This window comes from Mesoplodon densirostris, chromosome 15, assembly GCF_025265405.1.
Source record: "Mesoplodon densirostris isolate mMesDen1 chromosome 15, mMesDen1 primary haplotype, whole genome shotgun sequence".
Classification (NCBI taxonomy): domain Eukaryota; kingdom Metazoa; phylum Chordata; class Mammalia; order Artiodactyla; family Ziphiidae; genus Mesoplodon; species Mesoplodon densirostris.
Window position 1 is genome coordinate 48,807,930 of NC_082675.1, and position 16,484 is coordinate 48,824,413.

General features: G+C 34.2%; 1 protein-coding gene across 1 annotated transcript in view; it reads right to left on the minus strand.

The window, feature by feature from the left end:
- CCDC178 (coiled-coil domain containing 178) overlaps positions 1–16,484 on the minus strand; it is a 394,667-nt gene that overhangs the window by 355,147 nt on the left and 23,036 nt on the right. The window contains 3 exon segments of the mRNA XM_060118365.1: positions 1,583–1,783; positions 3,839–3,924; positions 9,908–9,930. Coding sequence (XP_059974348.1) covers positions 1,583–1,783; positions 3,839–3,924; positions 9,908–9,930 — 310 coding nt within the window.

Genomic DNA, 16,484 nt, shown 5'->3' on the forward strand with positions numbered 1-16,484 from the left:
CAATTTATCCCTCCCCTACCCCCGACTTTTCTACTACTATTGACAAGGAAGGGCCTCTAAAACAATTAGGAAAATGGCAGATGGCTCTCTGTGGATGTGAATATGAATCCACTCAACAATCTACTGGGATCCCGATGACTGTTCTGACCCTAGTGCAGCCTCAGTTGCCTCTAAAACACCAATATATATGTATGTATGTACACACTTATAAATTATATACCTATGCTATTACATTAGTAGCATATGTACATCACAAATCCTATTCAAAAACCTTATGAATTAGAGCAAACTCACTCCAAGCCCGAATGAATTATTTATTTTTATAAACAGCTGTTGACACCAAATATTTTATAAAATACATTACTTTAAATGTGGGTAGAAAAAGGTCTACTGTTACCTGAGTTTTGCATAATTTTTATATAGTTAGTTCTTTAGTAAAGGGTGACAGAGAGCATAGACAAAGGTTGAATAAAATTTAGTCCCAGCCTAGGCTCTGGGCCCATTTCCTGTTTCTTGAGCTCTGAGCTCCAGAAGGGAGTGAACAAAGGGAGAGTTTAAGCTGTGAGCTTCATATTACTTTAAAAGGTGGAAACAGGCATTAAACCTACATTTAATTTCTTTTATTAAAAGAACATAATTGAGGAACCATCTCATCTTTTCTTGCAGCTCCCTGAAATGTGTACACTATACTTGGGAGACTACAGCTTTAGAAGATTTATAACATTACAATAAAGGTATGTGTATGGATGGAGTCTGACATAATTTGAATTAATGGCTATTGTACCAGAATAATAATTAATAGCATCCTTTTTTCTCTCAAAGGTGTTTTGGCTTAAATCACGGGTTATATGAGAACCCTAATATAACCCATTTCTAAAGCATGTGAATCCTGAATTAAAATTGTTACCCTATGATAACATAAAAAGCTTCCAGCCTCAGGTAGGATCAGGTAGTCTGGCATGCTTGATGAACACGGTATTTGGAAATGAAAAATCCAACACCTTTAGACTGTTTAATACTTGACCACAGGTCCCTCATTCTGTAATCTAAGAGACAGAGTTGCCTTTTTAAACATGTGTTACCTGCATGACTCTTGGAAACATCCTAAATTTCTTTGCTTGCTAGAGGTTCCCAAAGCAAATTTACTATTGAATTCTCAAAAGAAGATGCATATAAGTTCCTAAAATATCACTTAGAATTCTCTCATTTTCCGAGATTTAAAGATGTGGCTGATGCCACCAACTGGCAATCACTTTAAATTTCTAAATTTCTAGTGACTGAAATATTGTAGTCATTATGGGAAATATGTACCAAATGTTTGCATGACCCTTGCGTACCACAAGTTCAATGGCATTTCCAACAAACACCAAATGACAGCAGGTCCAGGTTTGCTCAGTGCAGCCCCAATTTATGTCTGTAAACTCAGCATTATTATTAATAGTATCTTTCAAATACGCACTGGTTTGCATGCAGAATAATATGGTCACTCTAAACAGAGGTAATTTTTTAATTCAGAGCTTCAATTAATCATCCACGCCTCTCCAACAAAGTAAATGGCAATATGAAAAATCCTTATTATTACCTTTCTGCACAGCTAACGGGATTTCTTGATGTTTCCAGATTGACCAAGAATCAATTTGCATGCTAATTCTTTTCTTTCTTGATTTTTGTTGTTTTAAAGCTTCTTCAGCTTCTGCACGATCAGTTTCTAGACTTTTAATGAGTTGGATGGCCTCTGATAGCAATCTTTCCATTTCCTGCTTTAATTCTGGACACTTTTCATCTTAAAAGAGAAATATGTATTCACATTGGTTAATGAATCAGCCAATAAGCTGGATGGCAGGAACAGGGGTACTAGCTGTGTTGTCATCTTTTTAATATTTATATATTTACTATGAGAATTGTAGAAAAGTGAATTAGCCTTTTAAAGACAGTTTTATTATAATACAATCATAACATTAATTATAACCTGTGAAGACAGATTTTGAAATAAATATTTTATAAAATAATTAGAATAGCTAAGTCTCAACAAATATCTTCATGCACATTTTTTTTCTGAGGGAAAAACACATGTTCTATTCACAAGCTGTATTATAGAGCTTTATTTTGAAATTATGCTTGTGTTTCCTCCCATTCTATGAGAAAAGCAAACCATAATGCTTTATCTAATATTTATCTAATATTTATCTGATAAATACTGAAAATCCTCAGAGGTTCCTAGAAACAAGACACTTTATGTTCTTCACCTTATCAGATAACAACATCCCTAGTTAGCCTTGCCAGAAAATTCATCGTCATTTCCAAATTGTATTTAGTCAGTTACAATACAAATTAACTTCCTTATGAGAGATATTTGTGATTCTTGGTTCACAGCTCTGGAATGATATGGTTTAATATTAACAAAATGATTAACATGGGTATTCATTCATCTATTTATGCAAGAAATGGGTAGAGAGCCTGTTATGTTCTACGCAGTATGCTCTCTCCCTGGAGGTAGATCAGTAAGAAAGATGGATATGAGTCCCATTCTGGTGAGATTTATACTTGTGAACATTGGCTTTTGCCAAAATGTGACATGACAAGAAGACATAAACAAACACAAAGTACCAAGAAAGGCAAAGCCTCCAAAGAGCTGGGGCTGGAGGTAAAACAGTGAAACTGGATCAAGAAGAAAGGTGGCTGACAGATCTTTGTTTTATTTTGTTTTATTTTACTTTTGGACAATAAAGACATTAATTGTCCATTGGAAAATGGAAAGTTTTGTGTATAACTTAAGGTGTCTCCAATTCATTCTATTTAATATCTCTCTGAATTTTTTTCCAGAATACCATCTCAATTAGTTTTACTGTTTCATATGGAGTGAGCAACCACCTGCATTTTTTATTAGCATAAACACTTAATTACCACAAATCTTCCTCATCCTGATACTGTCTTGTGTTTTAGAGTCAAATATACATGTTTATAATAAACATAATTGTAGTTTATTTAACTGTTACTGTAACCATTAATACATTGATATTTTCTCCTAGAATTTGTCATTTGAAAAATTAAGAAGTAATGAATCAGGTTTTCATTTTCATTATGAATGGAAAATAGTAAAAACAGAGTCTCACTATGAATGCCAGCATTAAATGACAAAATATTCATGCTTCTAAAAAGTCCTAAGTTTATTGGTTATCCTTCTCTAAAGGAAGGTGTTCAACAAATTTTTGTGGCAAAGGTAGGAGGAAGTGTTTAATGTCAAGAATATAGTCAAATATGTTGAAGTAATTTTAACACAAATTTTATACCAGTATATAAATTATTATACATTTACATTTGGAAATTTTGACAATAATATTAGTCTTAATTTATATATATAGAAGGGCTGTGATGTCCAATATGGTAGCCATGAACCACATGTAACTAATTTACATTTAAATGTAAGTTAAAGTTAAACTTAAAAATTAAATTTCTCAGTCTCACTAGCCATATTTTAAGTGCTCAACTGCTGTATGTGGCTAGTAGCTAACCTATTGGACAGTGAGACATAGAACACTTCTATTATCACAGAAAGTCCTATGGGACAGCACTGAATTACAGTTACATTCTTGAGAAGTGGGCAGGGATAATTATATACTCAGGACCTAGAGCAGTATACAGTACAGTACAGTAATGAATAAATATTTGTTGGATAAATATTTAATCAAACAATACAGAGACTCTTTCCTCTATTAGTCACTCATAAGGATTACAAAACTCTTATACATGATTCTTGTGAAAATGAGAAATGTATAAATGAAAAGCCAATGAGCTTTTAAATATAATTATACTTTTCTAGTATGAGGTACAACTTTACCTCTCAGTTCTTCTGGTATGACCTCTTTCACTGGTGTAGCAACACTCAGATCTTCTTTCAGCTCTTTTGTGAAAGAAGTTCTTCTGCTCCTTTATAATGGGAAAGACGCAATCAATTAATAAAGGAAAGTTGTACTTAAAGTTAGTAAAACAAATTTTAGGTGATGTTTTAATATTGAATTTTAAATATTTGTGGTGAAACTTACTATACATATTAATGGTACTATAAAAGAGATGAACATAGCAAAATTCTAATAGGAAATGGGTTTTATACTTCATGGTAAATTAAGAGAAATTTAAAATTTGTTACAAATGACTTGAAATTTTTTGAGGGGATAGTAAAGCAATACTGTTTTAATGATATCAGTCTTTTCTAGAGAGTGTTGCTATAAAAAAAGAGTTTACTGAAAATAATTTGAGAGCTATTTCTCTAATTTCAGTTTAACAGTTTCTGGGGAGACAATATAAAATGCAAGGAGTAAAAATACTATTTCATATTTGATGTCATTAAGGTTTTAGAAAACTGTCCAAATTAAAATGTTGTATTTTTTCTAAAGAATCTTTCTAGCTAAAGTTCTATATATTCAATAATGAATTATTTCTCATTATCAGTATTCTTCTGGTCCAATTCTTGAATTCTAGACTAGTTTTCACTGTACTGAAGAAGAAGTACGTTTCAGGAAGTTTCATTTTATCCATGTTGTAGCATGTATCAGAACCTCATTACTTTTTATGGTTGAATAATATAACACTGTACAGATATACCACTCTTCATTTATCTATGAGTCCACTGAAGGATTTCAGGTTGTTTCTACCTTTTGGCTATTGTAAATACTTATGATACAAATATTTGTACACAAGTTTTTTTTTTGAACACCTGTTTTAAAATCTTTTGTGTATATATATCAGAGTGAAATTGCTGGGTCATGTGGTAATTCTAGGTTTAACTTTTTGAGGAACCACCAAACTGTTTTGCATAGTGGCTGAACCATTTTACATTCCCACCAGCACTGCACGAGAGTTCCAATGTTCAACAGAAGTGGCAAGATATGGGCATCCTTGTCTTATTCCTGATCTTAGGTTGGAAACTTTCTGTCTACACCATTAAGTGTAATGTCAGTCAAGAGTTTCTCATAAATGTCCTTTACCATGTTTTGGAAATTCCCTTCCCATTCTAGTTTTTGAGTGTTTTCATTATGAAAAGGTGTTGGATTTTGCCACATGCTTTCCACATCAATTGAGATGTTCACACGAGTTCCCCCCACCTTTTATTACTGTGATACATTACATTGATTGGTTTTTGTATTCTGAACCACTCTCACATTCCTGGGATAAATCTTACTTGGTCATGATATATAATTCTATTAATATGTTGCTGGATTCATGCTGCTGATATTTTGTTGAGAATTTTTGCATCTATATTCAAAGTGATTGGTCTACATTTCCTTTTCTTGTGATGTCTTTATCTGGCTTTAGTATCAGGGTACTTCTGACCTCATAGAATGGGTTACAAAGTTTTTCCTTCTCTTCTATTTTTTGAAAGAGTTTGAGAAGCAATGCTATTGATTCTTCTTTCAACGTTTAGTAGAATTCACCAGTGAAGCCATCTGGTCCTGGGCTTTTCTTTGGTTGGGTGATTTTACTGATTCAATCTCTTTACTCACTACAGACCTGTTCAGATTTTCTACTTCTTCCTGAGTCAGCTTTGATAGTTTGTTTCTAAAGAATGTGTTTATTTCATCTTGGCTATCTAATTTGTTGTTCATAGTATTATCAAATGTTCATTGTATTATCTTATATCTTTATTTATGCAAGATCTATAGTAATGTCCCCAATTTTTTAATGAATTTTTTTAATTCAAGTCTTCTCTTTTTTTGTCAGTCTAAAGGTCTGTTAATTTGTTTGATCTTCTCAAAGAAACAACTTTTGTTTTCATTTATACTATTTATTGGTTTCTTTTTACTTGTATTTCATTTATCTGTGTTCTAGTGTTTATTATTTCATTTCTTTTGCTAGTTTTAGTACACTCATTCTTTTCTAGTTCTGTAAGCTATAGAGTTAGGTTATTGGATTTGGAATCTTCTTTTTAATGTAATCATTTATGGCTATACATTTCCCTCTGGGAATTTCTTTTACTTCATCTCATAAGTTTTGGTACCAGGTGTTTTCATTTTCATTCATCTCAAATTATTTTCTAATATCTCCTGTGATTACAAATTGACTCACTGGGTTTTTTAGAGCATGCTGTCTAATTTATACACATATCTGAATTTTCCAGGTTTCCTTGTGTTATTGATTTCTAGTTTCATTGAATTGGGTCAGAGAAGGTACTTTGGATGAATTTAATCTTTTTAATTTTTTGAGATTTTAAAATGTGGCTCAATAATGTTCAGTCTATCCTGAATAATGTTCAATGTGAATGTGAAAAAAATGTGATTTCTACTGTTGCTGTATGGACAGTACTATATAAGTCAGTTAGGCCTAGATGGTTTTAGTGCTGTGCAAGTCTAATTCCTTATTGATCTTTTTGGTTCTTTTATCCATTATTGAAAGTAGGGGTACTGAATTCTCAAACTTATTATAGAACTGTCTACTTCTTTCACTTCTGTCAGTTTACTGCATGCTTTTGAGGTTATGTTTTTAGGTATGTATAGGCTTATAATTGTTATGTCTTCTTGATGGTGTGACCCTTTTATCAAGATACCAAGTATTCTTTGTCTCTTGAATATGTTTCGACTTAAAGTCTATTTTGTGTTATATTAGTATAGCCACTCAAGCTCTCTTCTGGTTACCATTTTCCTGGAATATATTTTTCATCCTTTCATTTTCAACCTACTTGTGTCTTTGGACATCAAATGAGTCTCTTATAAACAACATGTAGTTGGAGAATGTATTCTTATCCATTCTACCACTCTCTACCTTTTGATAGGAGAGTTTAATCCATTTTCATGAAAAGTAATTACTGATAAGAAAGGACTTACTTCTGGCATTCTGCTATTTGTTTTCTATATTATCTTTTTTTTTTTTTTTTTTTTTTTGCTGTATGCGGGCCTCTCACTGCTGTGGCCTCTCCCGTTGCGGAGCACAGGCTCCGGACACATAGGCCCCGCGGCCATGGCCCGCGGGCCCAGCCGCTCCGCGGCACGTGGGATCCTCCGGGATCGGGGCACGAACCCGTGTCCCCTGCACCGGCAGGCGGACTCCCAACCACTGCGCCACCAGGGAGGCCCTATATTATCTTTTTATTCTTTAATTTCTCCATAACTCCCTTCTTTTGTGGTTAGTTGATTTTATTTAGTTTCCCTCTATTGGATTTCTGTGTTTTTTATTTATTGGTTTGTTTTATTAGAGTTTTTCTTAGTGGTTCCTTGGAGATTAGATGTTACAACTAACATCTTAATTTCACAAAAAATAAGTTTGAATTAAAATCAATGTATTTTCAATAGTATTAAAAATTCTGTTCCTTTACAGATCTGCTCTTCCCTTTATGTTGTCATTTTCACAAATTAGACATTTATACATTGTGTACCCGTTAATATAGATTTACAATTATTGTTTTATCTATTTAATTTTAATTAGATAGAAAAAATAGATACATAATAAGAATGCAATTATACTAATTTTTGTATTCATCTTTATAGCTACCTTTACTTTTGGTATTCCTTCATATGGCTGCAAGTTACTGTCTAGCGTCCTTTCATTCTGCCTGAAGGGACTACCTATAGGATTTCTGATAGAACAGGTCTGATAATGTGTGGAGCCCCTCAGTTTTTGTTTATCTAGGAATATATTAAATTCTCCTTTATTTATTTTTTTTTTTTGCGGTATGCGGGCCTCTCACTGCTGTGGCCTCCCCCGCTGTGGAGCACAGGCTCCGGACGCGCAGGCTCAGCGGCCATGGCTCACGGGCCCAGCCGCTCCGCGGCATATGGGATCCTCCCAGACCGGGGCACGAACCCGTATCCCCTGCATCGGCAGGCGGACTCTCAACCACTTGCGCCACCAGGGAGGCCCTCTCCTTTATTTTTGAAGAACACTTAAGCAGGATTCAGAGTTTTTGCCTGACAAGTTGTTTTCTTCCAGCATTTTAAATATGTCAATCCACTGCCTTCTGTCCTCCATAATTTCTGATGAGAAAATGACTTATAATTTTATTGAAAATCCCTTGTACATGATGAGTAGCTTCTCTCTTGCTGCTTTCAAGATACTTACTACCTTTGTCCCAGGCTTTCAACGGTTTTACTCTGATATGTCTTAGTGTGGATCTCTGAGTTTAACCTGCTTGGAGTTCACTGAATTTAGTGGAAGTACAGATTCATTTCTTCCATCAAACCTGGGGAGTTTTTAACCAATGTTTCTTTAAATATTCTTTCACGCCCTTTTTCTCTCCCGTCACTCTTGGACTGCCATTATGCGTATGTTTGTATTCTTGATGGTGTCCCTTGGTCTACCAAGCTCTGTTCATTTTTCTTCATTATTTTGTCTTTCTGTTTCTCAGCCTGAATAATCTCAATTGAACTATATTCAAATTCAGTGATTCTCTCTTCTGCCTGCCCAAATCTGTTGAAGAACATCTCTAATTTTTCATTTCAGTTATTGTACCTCTTAGCTCCAGAATGTCTTATTTGATTCTTTCTCATAATTTCTATTTCTTTATTGATATTCTATATTTGTTGAGACATTACTCTCCTGGTTTTGTTGGGGTTTTTGTCCATAGTTTACTTTATCTCTTTGAGGATACTTAAGACAGTTGACTTAAAGTCTTTGTTCAATAAGCACAATGTCTAGGCTTCCTCAGAGCCAGTTTCCTTCATTTCTTTTTTCCCCTTGTTAATGCGGCAAATTTTCTTTTATTCTTTCCCTGCCTCAAAATTTCTGTAAAAATGCAGAAATTTTGAGTATTTTAATGTGATATGGATATAAAATCACACTCCATCTACTGGGTTTATTTTTGCTGTTTGTGGTAGGTTTTTATTTGCTTAGTGATTCTTCTAAACACTTAACTGTAATATCTGTATTCTTTTTCACTTGTGGCCATTGAAGTGTTTCATTAGCTTACTGGTGAACTTGAGTTTTGTTCAACTTACCTTAAATACCTGGGGCCCAAAAAAACAAAAAGGAAAAAAGGAAAAATATACACTCCCAATCTTAGCAGACTGGCTCTGAGTTGGAGTACTCTATTTAATGTTTATCCAGGCTGCTTACAACTCTGCCTCTACCTTCAATTCTTACCTGTGCAGATACTAAAGGCTAGCCAGAGGTAAAAGATTAAGTTTTCTTGGTCCTTCCTGAGCATGTGTCCAACACTGTTCATATGTGTGCACTTTTTAATTCCATAGTATATATGAGAGCATTGAAAAACCCTATTCCCCCATGTATCTCTTTTCCCAAACTCTTTATTCCCAGGCATTTTGATCTTTTCAATGCTTATTCTGACTAATCCACAGCCTCAGACATTGGTGGCAAATATATGACTTCAAATACTTTCAGCAAACACTGCCTGGAAGTGGTTCTAGCTCTGTGATTGCTCTTAGTCAGGAAAAAACAAAGACAGTCCTTTGTGCTGGTCCTTCAGGGAGTCATCAGACTTATCAAAACACTGAACCATAATTCTTTGAGAATAAGGTCCATACTGTTCCTTCTGGCACTAGCAATCTGCACCACAAGTCAGGCTATTTGCTTCAAGGCCACAACTGATCTGAGGGCTGGAGGATGGCAAGTGGGCAATTTAGCCATAGTCCTTCCTTCATGCAATGTAGTAACTCTTTCTTCCTTAACTTTTTCCCTTGTTGTTGTAAGTTTTGGACTAGATTCCACATTTCTGCAGAAGTTGATTCTCATCAAGTTTTGCCAACTTTACAGTTGTTTTTGTGGTAGGACAGAGCCCTGGAAATCCCTATTCTGCCATTTCCAGAGACATCCTAATTCTTATATTTTTAAAAATAAATTTTAATATCTAATATAAAAATTTTGCTTTCAATTTCCCTTTTATTTTGAAATAAACTCATCTACAGCAGATTAATCAACAAAATTGGAATATAAAAAATATAAAAGCGCAAAAGGTTCTTACCGTTCTTCCAAAGTCATTTCAAACTGTCAAAATAAAAGATCTCAATAAAAAATCAAATTTTTAACATCTTAAAAACAATAGTACAGCAGGTTCGTATTAGTTATCCATTTTATACATATTAGTGTACATATGTCAATCCCAATCTCCCAATTCACCATACCACCACCTCCCAACTAATAAGAACCTGCTGCATAAAAAAATAAATTAAATAAAATTCACAAAAAAAAGACAGTAGTAAGTTTAACTCACACCTAAACTCACTGACAAAATTACAAATACTCTACTTCACATTCCCCGTTATATTTTTGTCAAATTATACTCTATTGTTTCCACAACAGCTATATACTTACCTTAGCTAGTCCTTTTATTATTACTCCCACCTAATTGTTCTCATCTTTTATCTGTTTCTAAATTTTACCTTTACATCAAGGGTCACTTCAAATGCCATTTATTCCTAAAAGACTTTCCACAGAATCGTAAGTACATGATATTTAATATATTACCAAAAAGTGGAAAACATATAATTACATGTAAGTTCACAAATATTTAGTTTTTCAGAGTAATATCCCTCTTCTGGACTATAAACTCCTTGGTAGGAGTCATGTTCTACAGATATATTCTAACACTACCTTGGGCTCCAAGGGGCACAAATTAACAAAAACACAAGGAGGGCCTCCCTGGTGGCGCAGTGGTTAAGAGTCCGCCTGCCGATGCAGGGGATACGGGTTCGTGCCCCGGTCTGGGAGGATCCCATATGCCGCGGAGCGGCTGGGCCCGTGAGCCATGGCCGCTGGGCCTGCGCATCCGGAGCCTGTGCTCCGCAACGGGAGAGGCCACAACAGTGAGAGGCCCGCATACCGCAAAAAGAAAAAAAAACACAAGGAGTATACAGTCAGAATGTTGTGCGTTTCATAGACAATCTCCAATTCAAGAATTTATTTATTTATTTATTTATTTATTTATTTATTTATTTATTTATTTTTTCTCTTCTTTTTGCGGTATGCGGGCCTCTCACTGTTGTGGCCTCTCCCGTTGCGGAGCACAGGCTCCGGACGCGCAGGCCCAGAGGCCATGGCTCACGGGCCCAGCCGCTCCGCGGCACGTGGGATCCTCCCAGACCGGGGCACGAACCCGCATCCCCTGCATCGGCAGGCGGACTCTCAACCACTGCGCCACCAGGGAGGCCCTCAAGAATTTAAATTGAAGATACATAATTACTTTTCCCCAATTCCCATATCATACTAAAATTTCTTGGAAAAAATATATGGGTATGTCAATAAAATCATTGGAACGTATATTTGAGAAGAATTCCCAGAAACAGAGTAATCAGATGAGACTGATAGTGAAAACAGAGCAAAGAAAAGTATAACTCAGAAGAGACAAGTGGAGACCATTTCAGGGGAGGTAAAAGGCTTCTGTGTGGAACTCATGAGAAATTCCCAGTATGTGAGAATAACCAGGTGATAGGCAAAGCAAATAATTAAAGGGCTGCCTGTGATGAGATGGGCCAGTCCAGTCTTACTACTTTCTATCCCAAGAATCCAGAATACATGGCTGAGAAGTTACCTTCTAGTCATTGCCATGAGAAGAATTCTCTAACCACATTGGAGATCTGCCTAAGATGGAGAGACTATCTAAGAAAAGAAGTTATGGTTCTAGAGAGAAACAAAACAGGGCCTACATAACTAGCAGAATCTTACATAGACCCAAACAGGTGAGTGAGGAAAAATAAAAGCAGATTTATCAATGAGGGAAAAGATTCTAAGGGGCTACAAACTCAAAAGTAAGTTTATTAAGGCAAAAGAAAGGCCCACAACTTTCTTGCCTAAGCATATTACCTCCTACTTACAAAGAGCCTGAGTAAAATTTTTAAACCCTGCATAAAACCCTCGATGTAAGCAGACCGTGACAGCCTCTAAAAAGCAAACAAATAATAACTGCAACAAAAACCAACAAGAACTTATGCTAGCAATGAGTAATCAGTCTGGTCCATTATTTATAGATACAAGGACAAAAAAGAGTATCCAAATATTTGAGGAAAGATTATAGTATGAAAAATAAGAAAATTTATACTGAATATACTAATAAATTCCAGGCATATATATCTTTTCTTTACAATACTAAAAAAGAGAAAAATGAAATTTAGCATGAGTGTTATTATCCAAATATAAAATAGGCTAAAATAAGTAATAATTTTATTACCCATATACATGAGTTTAGTTTATTATAAAATTTCCATTTCAAATTAAAATGGAGATGGACAATCAATGAATAATATTAGGATAATTCAAATAATTAAGAATAAAGTATCATATCTGCCTCATACAATAAAAAAATAAATTTCAGATGCTTAAAGAAACAATGTAAAAAAAAGGATTAGAAGTAATTAAAAATCTTAATAATCTTAATATGAGGAAGAATTTTTAAAACATTACAAAAATCCCAGAATTTGTCAGATAACAGATTGGTCTACATACTAATGTCTCTATGAAAAAGCTACCATAAGTAAGTTAAAAGTACAGTACAGGCAGAATAACAATTTACAACTAATACAAAAGATAAGAGATATCTATCAATATTTCTATAAATATGTAAGAAATAACAATACAAGAAAAAAATTGGGAAAACTACATGAACAACAATTAACAGAAAATTAATGCAAATGGGCAGAAAGGATAAGATGTTCTACTTATATGTGACATAATCTATCCATATATTTATCTATATCTATAGACACAGTTATATACTCACAGATATACATTAAATGAATACTATATATACAAATATGTTACAAAACCAGTATTTTAGCATGAGATTTTTGTCAATTTGCCCATTTTCCCCATTACCTCCTACTCAGTTCTCTCTTCTAAACAGATTTTGGTATTTGCTATACTGCCGGAATTTTCTTGGGCCAATAGTATAAGAGACTCAATGGAATCTTAAAAAAAAACCCTGGAGAGGGCTTCCCTGGTGGTGCAGTGGTTGAGAATCTGCCTGCCAATGCAGGAGACACAGGTTCGAGCTCTGGTCTGGGAAGATCCCACATGCCGCGGAGCAACTAAGCCCATGCGCCACAACTACTGAGCCTGCGCGTCTGCAGCCTGTGCTCCTCCACAAGAGAGGCTGCGATAGTGAGAGGCCCGCGCACCGCGATGAAGAGTGGCCCCCGTTTGCCGCAACTAGAGAAAGCCCTCGCACAGAAATGAAGACCCAACACAGCCAGAAATAAATTAATTCGTTCATTAAAAAAAAAAAAAGGGCAACCTCCATTTAAAAAAAAAAAAAAAACCCTGGAGAGACTAAATTCACCTGCATAAGAAAAAACCGATGAATGCAATTGATTGAAATCTCAATGGGTGTTTGCATGTAACATAACAAGCTTATTCTAAAATTTATATGTACCAAGAATAGTCAAAGTTTAAAAAAGGAAAAAAAGAGGGAACTACTGTATCAAGTATCAAAACATATTATAAAGCATGTAAATTAGTAAAATAAGGTATTATCATAGAAAGATAAAATTAACCAGTGGAACAAAGAAGCCAGAAATAAATATATTCATATATAAAACCTTGATATATGATTGATGTGATATAGCTGATTTCTAAGAAATGACTGGATTTTGCAATAAAATTGATGTTGATAAAAATAATTTTCCATATTTTTACAAATGAAAATACCTACCTATTCCATTCTCTCACACACAAAATAAATTCACATTGTTAAACAATTAAATCTCAAGTAAAAAACTTCAAAATTTTAAAATAAAGGAAAAATTTTGTATGAAATAGTGAAAAGATTTCTTAAGTTCCAAAACACTTAAAATAAAGGGAAAATGATAAATTTAAGTACATTAAAATTAAGAACTTGTTTTTAATAAAAGATAACATAAAAAGACAAGTCAAATGAGAGATTATATTTAAAACCTACACAACAAACTAAAGATAATCATTTATTCCTACAAGTCAACAAGAAATTACAAATAAAGCAGAAAGAAAATGGCAAATGATAAACAGGCAGAGAAGAGAATGAACATTTGATGAGTATATTAATAGATGCTAAACTAATTAATAATTGGGAAAAATGACATCATTTGATTATGGAAACTCAAGAGTCCTACATAAAGCAGATACCTGTAATCAGGCCAATTTATGTGATACTAGTTCTAAGAAGCCATTTGAAGCTGAAGTATCACAGGAAAGGAAACTGGTTAAGAGATATTTTAATGTACTGTGACATAACTGTCCCAAATTTTAAAGTGAATAATGCTTAATTGAGTAATGCTTAATTAATATTCTGTTTGATCCTCTTTATAGCACATTTTCTATGATATAGAAAATGATGTACTTTATAATGATAAAAACATGCTACCTAAATTTTTAGAAACAGAGTTATATTTGGTACAAAGAAATGTATTAAGATGAAAAAATTACCCTCGCAACATTTATTTTTAAAGATTTTTTTAATATAGTCCATTTTCTGAAGACTTTATTGAATTTGTTACAATATTGCTTCTGTTTTATGTTTTGTTTTTTTGGCCACGAAGCATGTGGGATCTTAGCTCCCTGAGCAGGGATCGAACCCACACCCCCTGCACTGGAAGGTAGTCTTAACCACTGGATCACCAGGGAAGTCCTGACCCTCACAACAATTTTTAGAGGTAAGTGATAAAGCAATAAAGAAAAATTATTTTTATCGGTTTTTGATCTGATGGTAGAAGGCAAAATTTCAGGTACCTAGTAATCAAATTATCAGGATACTTAAATGGTTCACATAGGGAAGGCCTACAATACCAGAGGAAAATTTGAGTTTTCCATGTACAGCTTCCTATCTGAAATATTTAGATAAGTCTTAGAAATCTCTCAAAGTCACTTTAAATTATTGTTAATAAAATTTCTGTTATTATTAAGCTTAGAATATTACTTATTACCATAAATACTTGAGATATTTAGAAATATTGATTATGACTTATAATCAATTTTATCCAACTAACCACAAAATCCTATGCATTTCCTATTTCTGTCTCTTTCAAAGAGCAAAGAAAAACAAAAGGGGGGGATTAAAAATGTCAAATTGGACATACTTTAAATATGTATGATATTAAGAGTCATCAAATTATGGGTGAAATAAAATACTTTATTTACTTATAGCTCTAAACCACATTGCCCACAAACTCCTGCTTGATACGTGTAACATTCTAACTGACCCTAATTTTTTAACTCCATATTTATATTGGAAATTATTACCAAATATTTTGAATATTTAAATGCTATTTAAGTTCTTGAGGCAAAGAAAGTATTCATAAAACTTTCTAAATATTTTCTACTCGAAAAAATTAACTTCATGTTGGGAATCTCCCTTTTACTGTAAAATATTTGTAGATGTGAGTACTAACACTGAATACTATCTCCCACAACTGTGACCTACTTTCATCTGAAAAGACTACTCATACCTTTAAACTCACAGTCAATAGGGGGTTTCCTATAACTACCTTATTCAAAAGTCCAAATCATCTTGAAAGCATAGACAATACTTATCAAACAACATGCCAAATTTTTTTTAAACTTAAGAACAAGTACATCCTTCCCATGCATTTAAAAGCATGTGCAAAACCTGACACAATTTTTAAAAAATCATTCCTGAATCCACTCATTCAGAAGTATTTAATGCCTATAATATGCCAGGTTTTAGTAGGTACTATGGTTAGTGGTGAATTATAAATAGACTTTAACTTTCTAGATCTTACAATCACATAGGACAGAGATATGAAGAAACAAATAAAATACACTGTGTTAATTTGGTCAGTAAGATGTCATATGAGATTCAAGGGAAGACAGCTATCCAAAGCTTTGGAGGGCAAAGGTAGTTTGTGGGAAGAAATGAGGGTTAAACAGAGATGAGAGAAGATGCATGGGTTAAGGTCCAGGGTTAAGAGAGTTAATCAAAGTTAAAATAGAGTATATGAAGGGACATGAAGCTTAAGAGTAAATATTATTTTATAAAGGACTTTTATATCATGCCAAGGAATATGAAATAAGCACATGACATAAGACATTCAGAGGAGGGTATTAGGCAGATTACTGGCAACAATACATTTAAAAAAGAGAAGGCATGTGGCCTATTTTATGGAAGAAGGAAGGGAGGAGGAAATGACTAAAGCAGAGGTACCAGTGAAGGGCTCTTACAGTAACACTGGCAAAAATGGGAATGGCCTGAATGAAGACCCTACAGTATAGATGGGAAGAACTGTCTGCATTTGAGACACATTCTAGAGGTGGAATCAAAACAAATTAGTAGGAGACTGGTTCAACGTGGCGGAGTACAAGAACGTGCGCTCACTCCCTCTTGCAAGAGCACTGGAATCACAACTAACTGCTGAACAATCATTGACAGGAAGATACTGGAACTCACCAAAAAAAGATATTCCACATTCAAAGACAAAGGAGAAGCCACAATGAGATGGTAGAGGGGCACAATGACAATAAAATCAAATCCCATAACCACTGGGTGGGTATCTCACAAACTGGAGAACAATTATACCACAAAAGTCCACCCACTGGAGTGAAGGTTCTGAGCCCCA